Source organism: Cetorhinus maximus, chromosome 12 (assembly GCF_964194155.1).
Source record: "Cetorhinus maximus chromosome 12, sCetMax3.hap1.1, whole genome shotgun sequence".
Taxonomy (NCBI): Eukaryota; Metazoa; Chordata; class Chondrichthyes; order Lamniformes; family Cetorhinidae; genus Cetorhinus; species Cetorhinus maximus.
This window is the reverse complement of record NC_135890.1, coordinates 98,582,642-98,608,477: the sequence shown is the minus strand read 5'-3', so window position 1 is coordinate 98,608,477 and position 25,836 is coordinate 98,582,642. Positions and strand designations below refer to the sequence as shown.

Genomic DNA, 25,836 nt, shown 5'->3' with positions numbered 1-25,836 from the left:
AGCACAGCGCTGCTATTGGTCTTAATCAGCAATATTCTTGGCAGATATGAGAGTAGCCTGAAGGGGTTCACATTAGTGGCTCTGATATCCAGTTATGGAGGGGCTGTAGTTTCCACTATTGGGAAGACTAAAGCTCTTATCTGAGTCCCCTGTCACAAACTCTGTACCTGTGCCACCAATTTCATCCCTCTCTCTGGCTGTTATTTCAGGCTGAACCAGATTTTCTCACATCGTATAGTCTTCATCTCAAATACTTCCACTTCTATAATGTTGACCACCTCCACCTCTGCCATCTGTTCTGAAACTCTCATCCATGCCTTTGTCCAGTTGAAATTTTAGGTTTCACAAAAATGGGCAGTAGAATTTGTCTCGGAGTATATCCATTTCTGTGGGGGTTTATTTAGATTTCAGTGTATAAATAGATGCATCTTTTGTCCATTTTGTTTTGTCGTTGTAGGTTTTAAGTCTCTTAAGAATAATTGCCTGTGCGCTAAAGAGCGCCCTGACATTTCTGATGGATTAATGCTTAATTTGTTAAATAGGTCATGTGTTTAAGTGAGAGCTAATTGTAACTGAAACTCACTTGTTTCAACTGAAAGTTTGATCAGTTCAAAACCTGGTTTCGAAGTTGTGCTAGAAGGAAGCAAAGCTCAGAAAAAAGGAACAATTGGTTGAATTGCAGCTTTTTTGGCCACTTTGAGACTAGAGAATGCATTATGTGATTGGTGGTTGATATAAAAAAAAGTGAGAGATTGTAAAATTCTAATTATGACTGTGTGCATTGTGTTAAGTGCCCCGTGAACTTAATTTAACATTCTACTTTTACAAGTTCTTCCCCTTTGTGCGCACACATCTGTCACATCATTTAATCTAGGCTTAGTACCATTTTAATGTGTCTTTATAGTAAGGCAATGGTAACTGCTGAAAGTCAATGCAGACTTTTTCACTTGCTTTCAATTGATTGTGCAAGATTTAGTCTGATCTTGAAACCTTTTGTATATTAAGGCCAGATTACTATTTTCGTTCTTAACCTGTAGCCTCATTGCATTATTTACTTAAGGATAATATAAATTTGAGAGTTTATCCAATAATCTGGATCCTATGAATTTTCCCAGATTTCTCAGTAAAACCTGTTTGTGCATGATAGCAACAGAAAATTACATATTAAATGAAACACTATACCTGAAGGAGTACTCCTCATGAAAGCTGGACATGCTACTCAAAAATGAAAATTTGATAAGAGCCACTGCAAATAGCTGTGCACATCGTGAAAGCTAACTCAAGCAGCAAAAGTGGAAGATTAGGTGAAATTTACCAGCCAAGTGTCTTGGCTAGAAAAAACAAGGCTGAAGCATTTTCAGCCATCTTCAGCCAGAAGTGCCGAATGGATGATCCATCTCTGCCTCCTGTGTACCAACATCACAGAATGCCAGTCTTCAGCTAATTCGATTCACTCCAGGTGATATCAAGAAACTGCTGAAGGCACTGGATACTACAAAGGCTCTGGGCCCTGACAACATTCCGGCAATAGTACCGAAGACTTGTGCTCCACAACCAGCCACATCCTAGCCAAGCTATTCCGGTACAGCTACAACACTGGCATCTACCCAGCAATGTGAAAAATTGTCCAGGTATGTCCTGACCACAAAATACAGGACAAGTCCAACCTAGCCAATTAACATCCCATCAGTCTACTCTCGATCATCAGCAAAGTGATGGAAGGTGTTGTCAACAGTGCTATCGAGTAGCACTTTCTCAAAAACAACCTGCTTGCTGGCGCTCAGTGAGTTTACAGTGAGTAGACTCTTAGTCTTCCAAAGTCCCAGAATGGTGGTGTTGGTATTAGGGTGTAAACTGTTGTACTGTAAGCTGTCCATTTACTTCTAAGGTGGGATCAAAAGTAGATAATCTACCTAGATGAAAGGTTAATTTATTTCACACTTGCCACAGGGAAGAGGGCAGAGGAAGACATTTTTGAGATCAGGTTACAGGATTTGCTACAAGTCAATGAAAATTCCAGACAGCAGAGGTTTTGTGTGGTCAGCAGAGAGAAGAGGCCGCTTGGCTTTGTGAGACAGCCGAATGCGGGAGGGAGATGCTCTCTAGTCAATGAGGTGCACCCTGCAGCCATGCAAGGATTCCGGGAGATTCATCCTGGCATGGCCAGGGGAAGAAGAATCATTGGAACAGGCTTTACTGTTGGTAGTGGATTTAAGGAACTCTCTGAAAACTGAGGGAAGCGCCTGGAGACAGTCATTTAAAGTTACTACTTGGGGTATATGGGAACCCATGGAAGCTGGGAGCAATTGTATTGACCATTTGCTGTAAGGACTGTATTTCTGTGGAGAGTGCTATGTGTGATAAATAGAAATGGGGAATATTCCTCTTTTTTAAAGCGTAAATTGTCTACAAAAATAAGTGTTTAGTCAATAGTACCTTTAGTCATTTGTTACAGTAAAAGTTTTAAAACGTGAAATCTTGACGTCATTCTTTCAACTATTAACTGGAAGTTCTCATTTCTTTTTAAAAGTTATTGGTCTCTACAAGGATGGTAACAAAACTGGGGGCTCGCTGGGGATTTAGAATCCACAGGCTGAGGAAAGTACAGTGGGTTTGGCCAGAGTTCACATGAACGGGATTTCATAGTGCCTTTTTCTGTATTCATTGAAAAGTTAAAAATGGCTTCTTGTCCTTTTTCCCCATGGCATCGTGAAATATATTAACCTTGTATCCAGGTAGAAATACTAATTGGCTATCTTTGATCCCAAGTCCTGTTCATCCTAAAAGTAAGTGGACAACTGTTTATAACCTGATAACAACAACAACAGCACCTTTCTGGGACTTTGGGAGACTCGGAGTCTACTTATTCAAAACTTGGAAACTGCTGCCATGTCTCCGAGTATAAATACCTTGCACTTTCCTCAGTAAAATAATCTAAGCATTCCTTTGATCTCTAACAATCAGACCCAGGCTGACTGTCAGGCAGATTGCAGAACAGTTCACATGCCCCTCCTTCATTTGTCCTAAATTTAAAGATACAGTCGCAAAACATCATAATCTTGTAAATTGTAACATAATACAAATTCCCTTTTTACTGTCTGGATGATTTAGATATATGAAACTGTGCAGTTAGATACTTCCCATGTTCTCCCCTATTGAAAACATTTGAATGCAACCAAACAGTAATCTCGGGATAGTTTACACATTGGCCTCATTTTCCACTTGTTTTTGTGTCTTTGCTTTAGGACTTTTGTTCTCATACCTTGGATTACTCTGTATGCCTTTTGATACTGCCTTCACTAGCCTCACAATTAAGTGAAATGTTCTGTAATGCATTCAGGACAATAGAAGACTTTGTTTTGTCCATTAATTAAGTTACTTTTGCCTTTCCAAGATATATTTCCTGGCCTCAAGAAGCAATAGAGCATCTGACCTCATTCTGGCTGTAAAATAGCATATCTCTAATTCTGGTGTGAATGGAACTAGTTAAAGTAGCTAGCTAAACTAGCTAGTTTTCAGTCATGGTACATACAAGTTTTGTGTAAATTAAAAATGAATTGTTCAACTGTTTGTCCGGAACCAAAGTAGAACAGTATTATTTTAAAATCAAAACCAGTTCAGCAAAGAAAATAGGGTCATTTTTTTTTTGGTTGGAACTGTTCAGTGTTTTTATGTTGACTTTAACTGGGAAAGAATGTTTAAATGTCAGAAGAGATTGAGAATTGGAATACTTTTTTTATTACTAAACATGGAATTGCAGTAGAATAAGAAAATATTCAGTGCTCTTTTAAGCATCATGTGACTTTTTAGTCAAGGTACATTCAAATGCACAGTTTTAGCTCAATCTGACTCTCCTGGAAATCCCTCCACCATTATTAAGAGCCTCAAAGTTACACCACTGTGAAATTCATGTATGTTGCTTCAGTTTGCCTGATATGAAATGCACATTCAATCTCCCTACAGGGACAAACCCTGTAAAACCTAAATGGAACAAACCCATGCCATGGTGGACAATTTGGAATTCTCAATGAGCAAAGGGCTACAATTGGCTAAGACATGCACGGTCCAGTAATAAACTGCAGTTAGTTTATCAGCTAAGACCACTGTCCCCATAGGATATTGACTTGCCGCCTTGCCTGGTGCCAACTAGGAGGAGTTGCCTGAGTGGATGTACCCATTCATCTCCGTTCCATGAATTAACAGTGCCTTGGAGTACTGTTAACCTGCTTGGTTGAGGCTCACAGCGGATTAACTGGAGTTCCATTCCCAGGATTACTTTAAAAGTGAAGGCACTGCGCTGATTAAGTCGCTGCAATTTTCAGTTTTTTAGTAGCAAGGAGTGTAGAATACTGCCAGTTAGAAACAGCTTTTCAGCAAAGTGAATGAATTACTGTTTATGATCCTACCTATAAATATTTAATCAGAAACTGGTACATCTCAGTAAAACATTAATGGATTCTGACCGACTTGCTGGTAAAAGTTCAGTTTATGGTAAAACGTTACACACAGTGCTGCAAAGGAAGTAGCTGTTTTTTTCGGTGGGCCAACAATTGACATGGCATCCTGTTTTACAGCAGCACATCCTTGTTTGCAGCTAAAAGTACAGAGTGAAATAACTGACATAAATTGATATAAATGACCATCCCTCAAATATGATTGCCTCCACTAAGTCTTGTACAGCATATAAATGTACCTTAATGTGAAACTGCACAAGCAGTAACATTCCTTTGTGTTGCATTGTATGAAATTCAAAAAGTGGTGTTTACATTTGATTTGACTGGTTTAGAAATCCTTAAATAATTAAAGGCCGACAAACCAGGATTGTAAAACATTTTGAAAATGTCACTTCAACCACTATTTCCAATGCCAAACCCATCCATTAAGTAATAGTGCCAATATTTACTAAAAGTCGGGTTGGAGTTCTAAAATGAGAAACTTCTAGATCCTTCTGCATACAAAGAGCATACGAAGAAAGGAATATACTGGACCAAGTTAAAATGCATGTGGCTCTGTTAGGAGTGGAATGTAAAATTCAACATTCCAGACAAGAACCAAACCGCAGACAGAAGATGTTGAATTTGGACAAGCTATTGGTTGGATCACATTTGGGGTGTTGCATGTAGTTTTGGGCACCCCATTATGGGAAGGATATTAAACAATGGAAAAGGATATTAAACAATGAAGACTTAATGCAATGATGCCAGATGACATGCATAAAGAAAGGCTCAGAACTTGGACCTTTTCTTCACTGGAACAGGAAAGGATAAGGATTGCTCTAATAGAGGTTTCCAAAATAATGAAAGACTTTCATAAGGTGATAAAGCATTTACATAGCGCCATTAAATTGGAAAATCATCCCAGGATAATTTGGAGGTGCAGAATCATCTTGACCATTGGTGAATTGGTAATAAGGGCACGTGGATTCTGGGTTATCACTAAAAAAAGTGAAGGAGGGAACTGAAATAAACTGTTTGCAATAGAGGTTTTTGAAACAGGACATGCTTTAAATGACTAATTAGGCAAATGCTATTCAGAGAATCAGTAAGAATTTGAAAGGGAAGAAAATAAAAGGATAGAAATAGATTAAGAATAGACAGTTTAAGTTGAAGAGAAAATATGGACATGATGGACCAAATAAGTCTCTTATGCAGTAAATTCTATGACATTTCAACAAACCTGAAATGTGGCCCAAACCAATAGATGATGTGTTATGGAGGAGCTGCTTGAAAAGGGGAAGTCTGATATTAATAGATGTCTAGGCAATTGGAGGTAAATTACTTTTACTGGCAAGTAGATAAGATAGCTTTTTAAATAATTATGCTGTATGTTTGCTTTTCAAATCTTGCGTGTTTTTTTTAAGGAAATTCTCTCTACTTACTCCCTGGTGCAGTACTGAGGGAGGGTAACCTGTTGGCGCTGCTTTTCTTTGGAGAAAACTGGCATCATTTGCCTGTTCAGGCCACTATTAAAAGATCCATGGCACTATTCAAAGCTGAGCTGGCTGTGTCCCACTATTTTCCTTCAACTAAAGACATCGAAAGCAGATTATGCTTAATTTCATTTCACCTTGTTACTGCTTGTGGGATCTAGCTTTTTGTAAGATTGCTGCCATGTGTGCCTATGTAAGACGCTGCACTTTAGTGCTACTTCATTACATATGAAGTGCTTTGTGAAATTTGAGTGCAATCTCTTATGAATCAATGATGTTGTTTTATAGCTTCAGACTTCTGCATTTTCTAGTTTTTTTTATAGTATCACTCTGTGTCTGGTTTTTCAGAAAGTTTCCTAATCTTGCAAAGTCTAAGCAGCTGTCACTAGTTAGAATCTTCAAAAAATGAGTGTTCAACTGGCAGTGTTTTCAATCTTATTACTGAATTTCCAGTCTTAAAAGTAATCTGCAAATTATTGTTTCTAGGCAACACGAAGTACCCCCTGAAGTATTGCGACAACGGGAATCCAAATGGCTGGACATGTTGAACAACTGGGACAAATGGATGGCAAAAAAACACAAGAAGGTAAGACTGATATGAAAAAATTAAACTATGATTGTTGACAAAGCAATAAATTAGTAATAAAACTTTATAGTACTCATAAATGTTAAGATTTGTTCAATACTATTTCAAATATTTGCAATGTAAAGAAATCTTATACAGTAAGATGCAACTCATGGTGTATTCAAAAATTATGCTTTGAAGCACCATTGTTACTTGCAGCATATATTACAAGTATAAAAACCTTAATCTGGAAGTCAAAAGATATAACGCTTTGATTTGGGTAGGGGAGAAGAATCACCAGAATTGTTGCCTAGCAATAGTTAAATATTGATTGAAAGTAATCTTATTTATACCAGATGTGTAACTTGGCCAAAGTTTAGCCATTTGTAGCCATGGTTACTGCACGATACTAAAAGAATGGAACAATCCTTAGTTGTATCACTCAACATTCTAAGTCAAATTTTCTCTTTTGAAAGATTGTTGATCTATCTTGTAATTGAATCATATAAAGTAACTCAAGTTTTTTTGGCTTTACAACTTGACCTGTTATAGACACTTGTTTGTTTACAAGAATTTTTTTTTCAAATGGCCCAGCATTGTTTTGCTAATGTGCAGAGCTGAGAAGTGACTATATGCCATTTGACTAATTTCTTTTGTCTTCAACATTGAGCAAGCTGCCATAGAGCAGAATGGAAATAACGACTACTTGAATGCCTTCATTGCATCCTCTAGCCTTATTTCCATTGATGGCCACCTTTGTATTGCTTGGGTGCTTTCAGTGACTGACTGAGCACACCCAGATTTTTAATTTTACTCCTTTCAGTAACCTCCTACATACTGAGTAACTGTTTCAAAATGAACTCTCTCTTTCTCCATTTTGTTATCTACCATTTCTTGGTTTATCTACTTTATTTTAGAGTTTGCTTTTTAACGGTCAGTATCTGCTGCACTAACCACTTGGCCACACTTTTCTCTTTGAGAGGAAACTTAGAGTACAGTCGTTTTGCAGTAAGTTTCATGGTAGTTTTCTACAACTAATCCATCCCAAACTATTTTGCTACATTAACTGCAAGAATCTGTTTCAAATATAGCCTTCTCCTCAATGGGTCAGTGTTGCATAAAATGTGGCACTGAGCCATGTAGACTGGGTTCTTATGATTCAGGCTCTTCAAAGTGATTTTTCTTAACTGTTTAATGCCACTTCCTGTGAGCAGTGGTGCTCAACTCCTTGTAAATGTAGCATACATCGGATGATTAGCCATTGTCCTAGTAAGCTGCATACTGAATTTTCTGTGCTAAAATCAAAATACTGCGGATGCTGGAAATCTGAAACAAAAACAGAAAATGCTGGAAAAACTCAGCAGGTCTGACAGCATCTGTGGAGCGAGAAATAGCAGACAGCATCTGTGGAGAGAGAAACAAGAGTTGACGTTTCAAGTCCGTATGACCCTTCTTCAGAGCTACAGAGAAGTAGAAATGTGATGAAATTTATACCGTTTAAGGGGGATGGAGCAGGTGAAGCTGGACAGAAGGCCAGCAATAGGTGGGGGCAAAGGAGAGATTGACAAAGATGTCATGAACAGAAGGACAAAGGGAGTGTTAATGGTAGTGGTAAAGGCTAAAAAAGGTGCTGATAGTGGCATTAAGGTAAGAAAGAAGAATGTGATAATAGCAGGACAAGGGTAGGCACTCGAAAGAACAACATGAACAAGTAACAGATGGCCCTTGTGGAGTCGGGGAAGGAGGTGGTGGTGGGGGGAGAAAAGGAATCGAAAAAGGGGGATAAAACAATGAATAAATGGATAAAAAATAAAAATGAATTTTGAAAAAGGGGATAATAAAGTAGATAGAAGAGAGAGTTCGTGGTCTGAAGTTGCTGAACCCAATGTTAAGTCTGGAAGGCTGTAAAGTGCCTAATCAGAAGACGAGATGCTGTTCCTCCAGTTTGCATTGGGCTTCACTGGAACATTGCAGTAGGCCAAGGATGGACATGTGGGCATGAGAGCAGGATGGTGTGTTGAAATGGTAAGCGACAGGGGGTCTGGTTATGAATTTTCTGTGCTGTTATGAAGTATTCCAATACGACAAATATCACTGTACAAATTAGATTTGTACAGGTTAAACTACAGTATTTACATTTAAATACTGTAGAGGAAATAAGAGGTGCAAGGCAAAATATTACAAAGTACAAGACGATATTGTAATATATACATTTGATAGCTAAAATGGGTTTGCTTCACCTTGGTATCTTCCTTCAGCACCATGAAGGACTTAAATAAACTGAAGTGGTCTTTGATGAAAGCATGAAAACAGTCCTTAATGTTGCAAAATGTTTTTTTTAATTCTTTCATGGGATGTGAGGGTTGCTGGCAAGGGCAGCATTTATTGCCCTCCCTAATTGCCTTTGAGGAGGTGGTGGTGGTGGTGGTGATCTGCCTTCTTGAGCCGCTGCAGCTGGATCTTACAGACTAAGTCTTAATTAGGTGGAAATGCTCTAGATCCTCATCGAAGGAAGGGCTTTCTATATTTCACATTTCCCTTCTTCTTCTCCACCCCCTTCCCCATCCTGCCCCCACCTCCCCGAGATAAATTGGGATTTACTGTTGGACTCTCTTCGTCTGCTATTAGCTTATTTTCCTCAATTTGGTATGCTTCAATTCATTAGGCTGCCACATTTGATATATAATACTTGTCATGCAGCTTTATCAGTTACTCCAGTATGAAGAATATCATTGTACATCATCTAGAGGAAAGCTGTCTCTAGCAGGGAAAAAAAACCTCTTCTTTGTATGCTTTTGAAGATGAAACCAAATTTTAAAATAATCAAAAATAATGATAAAATCCAGTCAACAAAAGAGCTTTGTTTGTTCAGCTAGATTGAAGTCAAATAATTTAATGTCTAAACTAAGAAGCTACATCAGCAACGAAACTACACCAGGCAGTATTGATGACGATTCAGAAATCAAGAATATGTATGAATTTAGAATAGTTCGGTTAAAATACATTATGACTCACAACAAAGTGAGGGAACAAACTGTTTTTCCAATGACTGAATGCCTATCTAGATAGCTTGACAAAAACTTAGAAATTTTTACCTTAATTAACTCTAGATCAGAAATATTCTTCCTATAATCTTACAATATGACCAGAGTCTGATCTTCCATTTAAGGGCCACGAAAGCTTTTTTAAAGAAACAAATGATACAAGACTAAGTTGATGCTTAACAGATGTGAGGTTCCATATTTGGTCTCTGCTACGTGAGTTAAAAATGGCCAAACTGCCTCAAATTTAGCAACCTTTCCTGAAAACTGTCTATATATGGTGCAATGAGCTGGTGCAATCTGTGTTGTGCATAGTTGAAGCCAATAAAATGTTTTAAATGCTATTGAAAATGGAAAATAACTACTTTCTTGTGGCTATTTGTCCACAAAACAGGAAATACTTTGGATTGCATATTTTGCAAACTGTGCAAAGTGCGCCCTTTTCTTTTGGGTACATTTATGGAATTCTTTTTCACATTTCCAGCCTCCTTCAGACTTTGTCTCCAAGTCTATAGATGCTTTTATATTTATCTAATTCCATCTCTCAGAGCACTATCCATTAGCCACCATCCTTTTAAATTGAAATTGGAAAGTCAGTCCCTGTAACTATCCTATGCACTGTTTTTGAATGGAATACCACAAAAGGCACGCACACTGGCCAGCTCAGTACATTTATTACTAAAATCAGCTGCCTAATCCCATTGGCAGATTTTTAACACATTTTTATATCATCCAGCTACATTTACTTTCTCACCCATCTAGAAATGCATTACCAACACCTGACCTCTGGTGAAGTCCAAAATACTGATCATGATTAAAATTAAATTTCATAAGGTAGTTTAAAGTCTCTAAGAAGAAATTTCTGGTGACTTTTGTAGATGACTGAGAAAAAAGGTTTTGGTGTTGGAGGTTGTGATGTTTGATTGCTAAATCTTTTATAAATTGAGAACCTTGGAGCCTGATGTTTCCATAATCAAACTAAGCCTCCACCCAAAATTTTAGTTTTTAAATATCTTTCATTTTACAGTGATCCTTATGGTGTTTGCTAGAATTATAATCTTTTAGTTCATGGATTAAGTTACTAGTTCCATAGTTGGGGTTCCATTGACCAATTCCTGTTGGGGTCTTACTGAATATTTCAATAACTGAGCTTATATACACAGTACAAATGCTATGTTAGTACCTATAAGCGGAGGCATATTGTAGACCACAAAAAGAACATGTTTGCACATGTGGGTTATAATTGTAGTGCAACCAGTCTTGTCTATTGTTTTGAAAGGTGATAAATTGTTAAACAAGTGCAAGTCTTTTTTTTAAAACAATTTTTTTTCAGTAGGGTGGCGTGTCCAATTTGGGGTGTCCAATAGTTTGTGTTCATTGGGTTAGGTGTTTTAATAAAGCCACTTGTAAATGTGTTCTTAATTTCTGACACCCCACCCTAGTGAAAAATTTTTTTAAAAAAAACAAAAGACTTGCACTTGTTTAACAATTTATCACCTTTCAAAACATCATGAAGTGATTTGCATGCAGTGAATTACTTTGAAGTGCAGTGGCCTTTATATAGACAAGAAAAACAGCTATTTTCCACACATGGTTCCACAAATAGTAATGAAAGGATGAGACCAGTTTATCGATTTTTGGTATTGTTTGAGGGAGCCCTGATGGTCAGGATGCCAGTAGAATATTTGCATCTTTTTGCAGTCCACCTGAATAGGCAGATTGTCCCTTTTAACATCGAAAAGACAGCACTCCTGGCAATGCATCCCCAGTAATGTACTGCCGTCTCTCCTTAAATTATGTGCGCAATTCCTGGAGTGGGGCTTTAATCTACAACCTTCTGAACTTGTAGCAAGAATGCTAATAACTGAGCCAAACTGACACAAGGGAAGGTTCTTGCAACCAGGCCACTGACAATCCATTTGGTATTAGACAGTGTGTGGCAACAGCTTCACCTATGTATCTGGTTTGATTTCCTCTTATGCCCTTCTTTTACTGCCTGCACTTGCACATAAATCCTACCACTCCATGGTTTATCCAGTAAAAAGTAGTGCAGCACTGAAACGGACTCAAGTTTGTGTTGGTGGTGTTCTCCACTTGAGCCAAACCTGCTTTTTTGATGTTGGCTTATGCTTTTTAACATTTTTCTTCATCAAGCAACTGGTTATGGCAGCAATTTCTGCATTCTAACCATAGGGTATCTCCATTGTTTTCTGATTTGTAATTCCTTACTGTAAAACACATTCCCACTTTTTTCAAGCTTTTTAAAAATCTCAGGAACATCCCTAGATCACTGTTATGTCCATGTTGACAAACTGTTCGACCAGTAAATTGATCTTTCATTTAAATTCACAATTGTGTCCAGTTTCTGTTCTGGTACTGGCTCTGATATTGGTGTCAAGCAATTTTGGCAGAAGAAATGTCAACTAAAAAATGGAGTTAAAGCATAAAACCAATAGTTGAATAAATGTAACATTCAATACAATTTTTAAAAAAAGATTTTGGCTTTTTTTTAGCCCTTAGACTGCCAGCATTTTAATAATTTTCACCCCTTGGACTGACTTGTTTGGCTACTGTCCCTATTTACGTACATTCATTTTTGGCATTTGCATCAGAAGTTCAACAGCAAGGCACCTTTCAAAACCTCTACCCATTCTTTTATATGTACACAGAATTTTCTAAATTTAGAATTTTTAATGCTGCAGAAATAGAACTTGGAGTCAATGTAGTGGATTTCGTGTTTGGCAAACTGCATATAATTTGAAAGATTTGCAATCTGTCTGCAAATATGAAATGTATCAGAACTGATGGACATTTTTGAAAAAACTGAAATTTTATAGTAAACTAAAGCAACAAGTTAGGAAATGTAATATTTAACTCCATCGGTTTATGGTGGTATTTTGTTACTTGAGCTTCAGAATCAACTCTTTTTTTTGAAGAATCCAATTGATTTAAAAGTCTCCTAGCTTGTCAAGTTTCCAAATGCATTCAACATGGAAAAATGTAGTGTAAGATAGATACATATTTTGAAATGTCTTTAGTATTAATAGGGTAAATTTTCCATGTGCAATAATAGCTTATATAGTATCTTTAATGTAATAAAATGCACTTTAAAATGCACTTTACAAGAGCATTATTAAACAAAATTTGACATCAAGCAACACAAGGAGGCATTAGGCCAGATGACCAAAAGCTTGGCTAAAGGTGCAGGTTTTAAGGAAAGTGAGGCAGAGCGGCAATGCTGAGCTTAGGGACTAGGCAACTGAAGGCACAGCTACCAGTGGTGAAACGATTATACTCAGGGATACTGAGGAGGTGAGACCAGATATTTTGGAGAGTTGTGGGCTTGGAGATTTGATGTAAGGAGGTGCAAGGAGGTATTTTAAAATGGGGATAAGAATTTCAAAGTCAAGATTTTCCTTGACCAGGAACCAGTGTAGTTCAGTAAGTACAGGGGTGATAGAGGAACAGGACTTGGTGCGAATTAAGACACGGGCACCAGAATTTAGGATGACGTCAAGTTTTATAGAGGGTAGAATGTGAGAAACCAGCCCAGATTGCACTGGAGTAGTCAAGTCCCGAGGTAGCAAAGGCATGAATGAAGGCTCACATTTTCCATTTTACACCCATTACTCTATTACAGCCACAGCCATGTCAGTTTGCCATTTCCACAAACCCTATTTTTGAATTGTTCTGAATGCATTTAGATTGAAATTGTTCAAAAGTCCATTATTGTTACAGTAGCTCATCAGAAACAAGTAGTTGTCACACCCACTCTTGCTCAGAATAACTGCTGCTTGTGAGAATTGCTATCTTCCAAATCCTAACCTTTAACAATGTTTCTTGTGAGTTATCCAAAGGTGGGTGGTACCAGTTTATTGTTGGGATTTCACACTTCAGTTAATCCAGACTTGGAAGCAGTTTTCTGCACATTGCTTTAGGAAAGATAGGAATCTCAGGGTAAATTGCTTGTGAGCTTTTGTGAAACATGCAGTCTGCTACAGCATAGTTCAAATAAACTTTCAGGACATACTTTCTAAATAGTTTTCCTTCCTGAGTAATTGTTCAGTCACGGTTAAATACAAAGAACCGCCTTAAACTATGGTTGGCTTTCATGCAGATGAAGTCATTTAAAAGGGAATTTGAAGATAATTTTGAAATGATTTTGCAAGTTGCACTTTTTCAAATTTCTTGCCTTCCATTTTTACTTTTCAGAAAGGATACCTTGTACATTAATTGGAAGTTACTGTTGACGATGTTTGATAAATATTTACTACGTTCATTTAACTAGAAACTAGGGGTGGATCATAGGGGTGACCAGTTAATTTGAAAGGAAAGGTGAGTGCTCCGATGAGAAGTTGTCAGCGTTAGGGGGAAAGAGAGTAGTATGAATTGATGATAAGGGCCATATTGTCACCGTGGCAGCTTGGGCAGGGAAAATGGTGGAAAGTATGACAAGTTGGGAGGCTTCAGTAAGGGACAAGATGTTGCCACTTGAGAGTCAAAATTTAGTAAAAGCCAAAATATCAATGCAGCCATTCGCAATAAAATTGTGTTAAGAAGTGCCTTGTTCACAAGTGAAAGGATAATCTGGAGAAACATGGAGGAGGACTGAGATTGCTGACATAGTTGAAGGGGGTACAGGAGGTTGGAATGAACAGATTGGGGAGGACGTTGGCAAGGTTAACCCTGAGTGTGAGCACAGGGTGACAAAGTTGGCGAGAGAGGGTGTTGGGGCACTTGAAACTGCAGTTTGAAGGAAGCAGTGACAAGTTGTAATAGGCATTTCAGACGATGCCAAGAGAGGGATGAAGAGTTGCTGTGAGTTTATGCAGAGGAATTTGAGCCAGGTGTTGTATTAAGGGAATAGGAATGCAGAGGAGGAATAATCAGCTGTGATAAAGGGATTAGGAGACTGAGTACCTAAGGTGAGAAATTAAAGGCGGCATGATTGGTCAACTGTTAGCCCATAGGTGATTAGCTATAGTCAACGAGGGACCATAGGCACCTCTGGCCGTTAGAATGAGATGTGGTTATATGGCTTGAGGGGCACCACTCTGCATCAAGCATGGGGCAAGGCAAGGAGGCAGCACCCATGAACTACCAGGATTAAACCTGCACCATTGGCATCATTCTGCACCACATTCTAGTCATCTAATTAACTTAGCTAATTGACTCCCAAGACCATAGGTGCGAAACCTCAAACTTATTAATTGGCTGTGAGGTGCTTTGGGACATCCTGAGGTCATGAAAATGAGCTATATAAATGCAAGTTCGTTCTTTCATCCTTCACCACACCATGCAGCATCCTGATGAATCTGTGCTCTGCTTTGCAGCATCCTTTCTGTTGTGTGGAGCACAAAACTGCACTCACTGCTCCAACTATACTGAGGTCTAATATAGATTTGCCATTACATTTCCACTTTTTAATTTTCTTTGTTATTTGGCTTTTTATGGCCTTATGTACTTGAGCTGGTGTTTTTATAGTTTTTAAAAAAATCTGGACCTCTCATCCCTTTGCTCTTCTGTCATCCATCTCTCTCTTTAAGTTTAATTGTAATTTAAGTTTAAATATTACTTTTTCAAATGTAATATTGACTCTGAATTCCATCTGTCACTTTTTGTCCATTCCACCATCTTTTTCAATGTCTCTTATTACTTCAGACTTGAATCTGAATTAAACAGTCCTCTTAATTCAATTGCATACTTGTTGGACACATTTCAACACATCAGAAACTTGCTTTAAATAGCACCTTTCATTTTGGAATAAGTCACAAAAACTTTACATGGTTTAACACCTGTTTATTTTTAAAAAATCTTTCTTTTCAATGTTTGTCAAAGTTCATTGTGAAGAAGTCAGAAATCAATAGTTTAATATCATTAAACCCTACTTTAGTGATATAAGCATATGGGATTAAAGGGATGGTGGTAACAGATATATCAAGGGATAAAGAGACAGTGTAATGATGAACTGATGTTTTGATGACTGGAAAAAAGTGTGCCATCTGGCTTCCCAGGGATAGGTATAGGTGCTTTTCTTATATTTAAATGACCTAAACTTTGGTATAGAGAATACAGTTTTGAAGTTTGTGAATGATACAAAACTTGGCAATGTAGTAAGTAAATAAGATTAAAAAAATAGACACTCCAGGAGGACATGGACAGACTGGAGAAATGGGCAGACATGTCAAATGCAATTTAATATGGAGAAGTGGAAAATGATGTACTTTGGGAGGAACAAAGTGGAGAGGCAGTATAATCTAAATGGTACTATTTTAAGGGACCTGGGCGTGCATATTCACAAATCTTTGAAGGTGATTGTCAAGCTGATAAGCTGGCTAAGAAAGTGTATAGGATACTTGGCTTTGTAAGTAAGTGCAAACAAAAGGAAGTTATACTAAACTTTTATAAATCACTGGTTAGGTTTCAGCTAGAATTCTATGTACGGGTCTGTGTATTGCACTTTAGGAAGGTGTGAGAATGGATTTTAAAAAAATATTTTGGGGAAACTGATATTCTGCCTTTTTTAAAAAAAAAAGCTTGGAAACCTGAGAGAGATTTATTTAAGCTCGGCAAGAGGTTGATAGGAGTCTGGGTGTTTGGAAACATGGAAAGGTTAAAGGTGTTAAGTTTGAGGTACAAGTAAATAGGTTAGATCTAACGTTTGTATTTTTAGATAAATTGAGAGGTTGTTTGAATTTTAAAGGGGAACCAGAGGTGATTTGGAGAATGGTTGCAACTTGCAAGAGTCCATAGGTAAATAATAACGGGATATAGTAATTTTATTGACCCAAAAGCAAAGACAAGATGGAAACATGAAAGACCTTATATTTGGAAGGGTTTGAATTTCAAAGGGGTGTGAGAAGTATGGGATTGAGATGCAAGGGGCAAAAAGGTATATTAGAGTTCTGTGGATAGCTGTTGAGGTAGAGAGCTAGAGATAGCCGTTAAGCTGTTGATGGCTGGAGATAGCTGGAGCTGTTGAGAAGTCTTGGGCTGCAGCAAGCAGTTATATGCTGAAGTGGATTCTATAGCAGAGTGGAGAGGGTACCGGTCATGTGGTACACATTTATTGGAGCTACAGCAGTTTGCTTTGTATAATGTTACTGGATTTTATATTTAAATATCTATATAAGGCAGTGTTACCTGGAAGGTGTTTACTTGTGGTTTTGACCAAGTAGAGTGTCCCAGGGGAATGTTTTGTAGGACTAACGTTAATTGTGTATCTAATCATATGTGCTTAAGTTTTATTTTATTTTTGTTAATGAAACTTTTAATTTTTAAAAACCTGAAAGTGTTACTGGACCACTTACAGCTGAGGTCGGTACGTCATCTTCTCGTTAACAATACAAAAATAAAGGAAACCAAGTGTCCCTCTGGGATTTGGTTTGTGCAGCAATTAACACCAGCTGTGGTCATAACAAAGGGTGAGAAGATTTTGGAAAGGCTACAGACTGATGGGAGTGAGGTACTTTAGTTATGTGGAGAGATTTGAGAAGCTTGGATTGTTCTTTAGAAGACAACGAAGAGGTGTTCAAAATTGAGGGTTTTTGATGGAGCAAGGAGGAGAAACTCTTCTTCCAGTAATTGGGTCATAATCAGAGATTATAGGTTTAAAATAATTAGGCAAAGGAACGAGAGGACAAAAGTTTTTTTCACACAGAGGTTTGGAACAGTGATAGAAGTAGACTCCATTGGTACTTTCAAAAGGCAATTGCACATATACTTCAAGAGGACTCATTTGCAGAGTTTTTGTGGGGATACCTGTGGTAGGGAACTAAATTAGACAGCTCTTTTAAAAATCTGGACAGGCGTGATGGGCCGAATGGCCCCTTTCTGTGCTGTAAGATTCTATAATTCTGTTCTATCTGCAGTTAACTATAGGAAGAAGGTCAAGTTTTTTCAATGTGGCAGATTGCCCGATGGGTAGTTTTAAAATGAAGAGATTCATGTGTATGTTGTTTATTATCAATTTTGTTTCCTTGTTGGTTAGAGTGTGGTGCTTCTTTTTCTAATGCCTGAATTTACGTTCCACAATCTTTTAATTTACCCTAGTGCAGTATTTCTTGGTGAATGTGAGGAGAGTTAAATGCATTTATTTAAGCTTGAAGAAATGCAAAATCCACCTCTGCTTTCCTTACTCCTACTAGAAAATGCCTCAAAACGTACCTTTTGCGGTATTGGAAGTCAAACTCAACACTGATACAATTAGCACTTTGCATGCTTGTTGGAAGCTTCGTTAGGGGATATAGAAACTGATAGGAAGTATTTCTTACTGTTTATCATAAGCTCGTGTATTATAAAATTTTAGTTTAAAATGCAAGCCACTGACACTTCTCTTGGGTTTTAAAAATAAAATTTTTTATTGCAGGTCCTTGTGGTGATACTTGGAATTCAAGTACTTGGGTCTGTCTCATTCGGGTATCATATACAGTACCACTGGAGAATATTAAATATAATTCTTGATCCTTTTTGCCTTATTCACAATTTTACAAAAGTAATCATCAGCTACATAATTGTTGCTTCGTCATCAGACTTTATATTCTTGAACTTGATGAGAAGCAGCTGAATGAATCTATTCCTTAGCTGTTACATCCTCAAATTGTGGTTTCAGTGGACTCTTGCTAACCTGTGACTTCATTTAGAAAGTAATCGAAAGCAGATTTTTAAAAAGTTTTGCATATGAAGCAAATAGCAAAGGTTAATCATTTTCTTTGCTTGTTTTCAAAATCTTAATCTGCTACAGAAGAAACTTTCCACAATCCAGTAAAACACTGTAGACCAAGAACAATGCATTAATTCACCTGAAGCCATGAATAGTCTTTTATGCACTTTAATTTACATTTTTCTTGCATGCAAGCTATTAAATTTGCATGGAACACTAAAATAGGGAAAAAATTTGGGGCAGCTAACAGCTTGCAGAAGGATTTGGATCAGTTAAGCAGAATTGAACAGAAAATGAAATATAACACTGTACATATTGGGAGTATAAGTATACCTTGTAGATTTTGCTGAGACCAATTGGGAACATGAGGGTAACAAGCAGATTTGTGACTTTCAAATTTGAGATGATATGAAAACGATGTATTTTTTAAAGCAGCATGTTTATATACATAGCCAGAATAAGACAATGAAGGTCGGACTGAAGCTTTATACTGCACGATATATGTGGTAGTGTCTCCAATGGGTTGATGTGATGCATCTCGTGTGTGGGTGAAGAGAGTTGGCATGCCTCCCCCTTTTGTGCTAGTTTGCTTCTCGTTTTCAGCTTATACCACTGGCTAGAAGCAATGCGAGGAAGAGAGCCAAATGTGCAAGCCTTTCCCTGTCCATAAGACATAGGAGCAGAAATTAGGCCAATCGGCCCATCGAGTCAGCTCTGCCATTCAATCATGGATGATAAGTTTCTCAACCCCATTCTCCCGCCTTCTCCCCGTAACCTTTGATCCCCATACCAATCAAGAACCTATCTATCTCGGTCTTAAATACATTCAATGACCTGGCCTCCACAGCCTTCTGTGGCAATGAATTCCATAGATTCACCACTCTCTGGCTAAAGAAGTTTCTCCTCATCTCTGTTCTAAAAGGTCTTCCCTTTACTCTGAGGCTGTGCCCTCGGGTCCTAGTCTCTCCTACTAATGGAAACATCTTCCCCACGTCCACTCTATCCAGGCCTTTCAGTATTCTGTAAGTTTCAATCAGATCCCCCCTCGTCCTTCTAAACTCCATCGAGTATAGACCCAGAGTCCTCAAACGTTCCTCATATGTTAAGCTTTTCATTCCTGGGATCATTCTCGTGAACTTCCTCTGGACCCTCTCCAGGGCCAGCACATCCTTCCTGAGATACGGGGCCCAAAATTGCTCACAATATTCTAAATGTGGTCTAACCAGAGCCTTATAAAGCCTCAGCAGCACATCCCTGCTTTTATATTCTAGTCCTCTCGAAATAAATGCCAACTTTGCATTTGCCTTCCTAACTACCGACTCAACCTGCAAGTTAACCTTAAGAGAATCCTGGACTAGGACTCCCAAATCCCTTTGCACTCCAGATTTCTGAATTCTCTCCCCATTTAGAAAATAGTCCATGCCTCTATTCTTCCTACCAAAGTGCATGACCTCACACTTCCCCACGTTGTATTCCATCTGCCACTTCTTTGCCCATTCTCCTAACCTGTCCAAATCCTTCTGCAACCTCCCCGCCTCCTCAATACTACCTGTCCTTCCACCTGTCTTTGTATCATCTGCAAACCTAGCCAGGATGCCCTCAGTTCCTTCATCTAGATCATTAATGTATAAAGTGAGAAGTTGTGGTCCCAACACTGACCCCTGCAGAACTCCAATAGTCACCGGTCGCCATCCTGAGAAGGACCCCCTTATCCCCACTCTCTGCCTCCTGCCAGACAGCCAATCTTCTATCCATGCTAATACCTTGCCTCTAACACCATGGGCTCTTATCTTACTGAGCAGCCTCCTGTGCGGCACCTTGTCAAAGGCCTTCTGGAAGTCCAAGTAGATAACATCCATTGGCTCTCCTTTGTCTAACCTACTCGTTACCTCCTCAAAGAATTCTAACAGATTTGTCAGGCTTGACCTCCCCTTGATGAAACCATGCTGACTTTGCCCGATTTTATCATGCACTTCCAAGTATTCTGAAATCTCATCCTTAATAATGGACTCTAAAATCTTACCAACGACTGAGGTCAGGCTAATCGGCCTGTAATTTCCCGTCTTTTGCCTCACTCCCTTCTTAAACAGGGGGATTACATTAGCGATTTTCCAGTCCTCTGGGAGCCTCCTTGACTCTCAACTCAAATAGGGCCGATTAACTTCTTGAATATCCATGCTCCAGTGCTGTGCTCCAATACAGAGGTGAAAGATCAGTTCTATGAGAAGCTTGACACTGTTATCAGCAGAATCCCTAAGTTGGAACATCTTTACTTACTGTGGGATTTTGGACATCGTCTGGGAATGATAAATGAGAATGGACAGAAACTACTTGAGCTTTGTGTAGCTAACACCTTCCTTCAGAACAAACCATGCCACAAGTTGTCCTAGAGACATCCAAGATCAGGCTATTGGCACCAGCTGATTACCTAATCTTCACCAGATATGACTTTCTGAACAGCACTCTGAATGCAGCTATCACAGTGCTGACTGTGATACAGATCACTCCCTGGTATTCACCAGGGTTAGAAGGAAACCCATGAAGTTCTTTCATTCAAAGCAGAATTGCCATCCTTGTATCAACATCAGCCATACTGCCTCCCCAGATAAAAACCAACAGTTCCTCAATTTGATTGAACAGGTGCTCTCTGGCATTCCCACATAGTATAGATGTGAAATGGAGCATGCTTTGAGACACCATCCAAAATACTGCACTCTCAATATATGTCAAGCAAGAGCAGAAAAATGCTGACTGGCTCAAGGCTAACATTACTATGATGGAACCTGTCATTGAAGTCAAGCAGTTCACTCTCATTAATTACAAGAGCGATCCAAGCGAGAAGACTCTGAATGCTCTAAAAGCCACTCGAAGTAAAGTCTAACAGACCGTTAGGCCGTGCACCAGTGACTACTGCTTACAACTTTGCTGGACTATCTAGATGTCCCCTGACACAGGGAATGCCAGGGACATATTTGAAGGGATAAAAAGGCAATGAGTCCATCAGCAAATAAAATGGCTCCATTGAAAACAAAGGCAGGAGAGGTCATCACCGACTGCAGTTGGAGAGATGGGTGTACCACTATCTTGAGTTGTACTGTAGGGATAACACTGTCACCAAGGAAGCTCTGGACAAATAGAAATACCTGCCTGTCATGGAAGAGCTGAATATTAAACCCACAATGGAGGAGCTTAGCAAAGTTATTTACCTGCTTGCCATCGGCAAATCTCCAGGTGCTAACACTATACTGTCTGAACTCATCAAACATGGGAAACCAGCACTCATGCAGTATTTGCACAAACTTCTCTGTCTCTGCTGGAGGGAGGGCACAGTGTCTCCAGGATATGCATGATACAAAGATTTGTGACAAAAACAAGGGTAACTGCAGCGATTGCAGCAACTATCGAAGCATCTACCTGCTGAGCATTGTATTGCCCTTGTCAGACTGCAGATCCCAGCTGAATGCATCTACCCCAATCCCAATGTGGTTTCAGAACTGGAAGATCTACAACTGACATAATCTTCTTAGCCTGGCTGCTGGAAGAGAAATGTCATGAACAAAGGATCTCGCCAAGGTGTTCGATCATGTCAGCAGAGGCGGTCTATTTAAGCTGCTGGAGAAAATTGGTTGCCTGACGCTGCTCAATGTGATCTCCCCTTCGGTCAGCTCTGATGGGGCAACATTGGAACCCTTTGACATCTGCAGTGGGGTCAAACAGGAGTGTGTTCTGGCACCAACACTCTTTGGCATATTCATCCCTTTGCTGCTGTCATATGCCTTCAGGTCATCTACAAAGTGTGTCTACTTGCATACCAGAACTGGGATCTTTGATAATGCAGAACCTTGGTGAGACTTCTACATCAGCCCAATTCTTCTTCTCCTGTTTGTTTATCCTAGCTGCAACAATTGTAAAAAGCCTCCATTAGAAATGCAGGCACCTTTTTAAAGTGAAACTAAAACTCAATTTGACCCTACTTAACTCACAGATACAGAAATACAAATCAAACTTAAACTTTAAAGCTAAAACTCATTCCTAACACCTGCAGATACCAATATAGCTTACTTAAACTATCTCTATTTCCTAACACACTGCCTCTTTTTATAATGCTGCTGGATTCTACTGGAAGAGATGAGACGCTCTTTCTGTGTAAGCGTCATCAAAAGAGGCGAGGCTAACAGGACGATATCCAACAGAAACACAAACCAATTACCCTTAATGCTAAACACACCCAGTAATGCAATTGTTTAGTTGCTTGGTTTTGGGGTCTGATTTAGGCATTATGATGCGGCGAGAGCTACTCCCGGCAGAAATGGGATTGACAATTATTTCATTTGCCAGAACAATCAATTGGAAAGTGACAACTTTTAGAATTTTTAACAATTTCTGCAGTTCCTTGTCATCTTGCCCTGTCTTTGGCCCTTCATGCTGTGGCAGGGGCTTCAAGGAAACATTTCTGCCCACTCCCCCCACCACCCCCCAACCTCCTTGCTGAAGTACACTCCCCAGTAATGCTGCAAAGGGTGAGTGCCCTCTAATTTTTTTCCCCCCGCAAATACAAATAATTCTGACCGTAGGATTTGGATTGGAGTCAGAACGGGAATGGAAGTCTCAGAAATTTTGAGCCTTCAGCCTAAAGAGATGACTAAAGGGGATCTTGATAAATCATTAAATGGTGCAGGTGGATGAGACGAATACAGAAATTTATTTCAATATACTTCAAGCTAATCAAACTAATAGATACAAAATTTAAATTATTAGGAAGTAATCACAAAATAAAAGCTTAAGCAATAAGCTGTTGGAAATAACACCAGTTTAGGTAGTCAAAGTTGTTTAATGCATCCACATTTCACTTCTAAGTTAGTCTGGTTGAACTAAAACACTATGGGATGACCTCATCCTTGATGATAAAAAAAAAGAAGCAAGACCACTAAAGAAAATTGACGTATTATGTTCATCTATTAACATTTCTTGCATTTCTAACACAGGTAAAACTACGATGTCAGAAAGGAATTCCACCCTCACTACGAGGACGAGCTTGGCAGTATTTGTCAGGAAGTAAAGTAAAAATGGAACAAAATCATGGGAAGTTTGACGTGAGTATAAACAAAATAAAATGCATTGACTGTTATTAAAATATTCACTTTTTAATATTATTAGGAAATCTTAATGGATGTCTTTACACCACTGACGGTTTTACAGTAGTTTCTCTCCACCTCTGTCCTTCTGACATCCTTGACACCTTTGCCAGAGTAACGATCCAAAGGTGCCTCATCCTCTGTCACCTTGTCAAGTGACTACTGTTCATATTTGAGACTTGGCAGTGCCTGCTTGCAAACTAACCTCAATGGAAAATGTTCACAAGCATTTCCTGTGGGAGTCGGTCGCTCTTGTATTGCTTCAGAATGGGAACCCAAATTATTTTTCTTCCTCCTCTTTAAACCAATTTACTGACAACACATTCCCTCTCCCTAGCCACTATATCTGAGGTTGAGCTAGACTGTTGGCAACTTTGGCAACATAATTTACCCTGAGCTGAGCTTCTGGCCCCAATCCCAACCATTACCAAGACTGCCTACTTTTACTTCTGTTACATGCCCCGTGCACATTTCCCCTCATTGAATCGCACAGCAGGCTTGAGCTGAGACAATCAGATCATGGCTGATCTGATTTTAACCTCATATTCCTGCCTACCCCTGGTAATCTTTCACCTGCTTGCATACCAAGAATCTATCTACCTTTGCCTTAAAGACATTCAAGGACTCTGCCTCAACCACCTTTTGAAGAAGAGAATTCCAAAGTCTCACGATCCTCAGAGAAAAAAAAATTCCTCATCCCTGTCCTAAATGGGCGACTCCTTATTTTGAAACAGTGCACCGAGTTCTAGATTCTGTCACAAGAGGAAATATCCTTTCCACATTCACCCTGTCAAGTCTCCTCAGGATCTTGTGTTTCAATCAAGTCGCCTCTTACTCTTCTAAACTCCAGCGGATACAAGGCTAGCCTGTCCAGCCTTTCCTCATAAGATAACCTGCCCATTCCAGGTATTAATATAGTAAACCTTCTCTGAACTGCTTCTAATGCATTTATATCTCTGCTTCTAGTGCATTTACATCTTTCCTTAAATAAGGAGACCAATACTGTATACAGTACTCCAGATGTGGTCTCACCAATGCCCTGTATAACTGAAGCCTAACCTCCCTACTCAATTCCCCTTGCAATAAATGATAACATTCTATTAGCTTTGCTAATTACTTGCTGCACCTTCATACTCTTTTTGTACATGCCTCTTTTTTTTATTCGTCCTGCCAAAATGGACAACCTCATGTTTTCCCACATTATACTCCATTTGACAGATCTTTGCCCACTCACCTAACCTATCTATATCGGTTTGTAACCTCCTTATGTCTCCTTCAAAACTTACATTCCTACCTACCTTTGTGTCATCAGCAAATTTAGCAACCACACCATCGGTCCCTTTATCCAAATCATTTATATAAATTGTGAAGAGTTGAGGCCCCAGCACTGATTCCTGTGGCATACCACTCGTCACATTCTGCCAACCAGTAAATGAGCCATTTATGCCTATTGTTTCCTGTTAGCAAGCCAATCTTCTATCCATGCCAATATGTTACCCCCTACACCATGAGCTTTTATTTTCCGCAATAACCTTTGAGGCACCTTATCAAATGCCTTCTGAAAATCTAAATATAGCATATCCACTGGTTCCCCTTCATTATAGATAGGTGCTTGATGGCTAGCATGGACATGATGGGCCGAAGGGCCTGTTTCTGTGCTGTAAAATTCTGACTCTATTTACAGCACCTGTTACTTCTTCGAAGAACTCCAATAAGTTGGCTAAACATGATTTTCCTTTCACAAAACCATGTTGACTCTGCCTGATTACCTTGAATTTATCTAAGTGCCCTGTTATAACCTGTCTTTAATAATAGCTTCTAGCATCTTCCCTATGACAAATGTTAGGCTAACTGGCCTGTAGTTTCCTGCTTTTTTGTCTCTCTCCCTTTTTGAATAAAGGAGTTACATTAGTTATTTTCCAATCTAATGGAACCTTCCCTGAATCTAGTGTTTTTGGAAAATTAAAACCAATGCATCAACTGTCTCTCTAGCTGCTACTTTTAAGATCCTAGGATGAAATCCATTAGGACCCAGGACTTGTCAGCTCGCAGTTCCAACGATTTGCTGAGTACCACTTTCCTGGTGATTGTAATTTTCTTGTTCTTCCCTCCCTTCCAATTCCTGATTTACAGCTATTTCTGGGATGTCACTTGTATCCTCTATATTGAAGACCAATGCAAAATACGTATTCAATTCATCTGCCATCTCCTCATTTTCCATTTTTAATTCCCCAGACTTACTTTCTCTAGGACCAACGCTCGCTTTGTTAACTCTTTTTTTTCTTTTTTAAAATATTTATAGAAACTCTTATTATCTGTTTTATATTTCTAGCTAGCTTTCTCTCGTACCCTAATTTTTCCCTCCTTATTAATCATTTAATCATTCTTTGCTGCTTTTTATATTCTGTCCAATAATCTGACCTGCCAACATCTTTGCACAATTATATGCTTTTTCTTTAAGTTTGATACTATCTTTAACTTTTTTATATAACCATAGATAATGA

General features: G+C 38.8%; 1 protein-coding gene across 1 annotated transcript in view; it reads left to right on the top strand.

Annotated features, from left to right (window-relative positions):
* Nucleotides 1-25,836, top strand: part of LOC144687751 (TBC1 domain family member 10A-like) — a 65,510-nt gene that overhangs the window by 10,806 nt on the left and 28,868 nt on the right. Inside the window, exons 2-3 of the mRNA XM_078554230.1 lie at nt 6,416-6,515; nt 23,183-23,290. Coding sequence (XP_078410356.1) covers nt 6,416-6,515; nt 23,183-23,290 — 208 coding nt within the window. The remainder of the gene's footprint in view (nt 1-6,415; nt 6,516-23,182; nt 23,291-25,836) is intronic.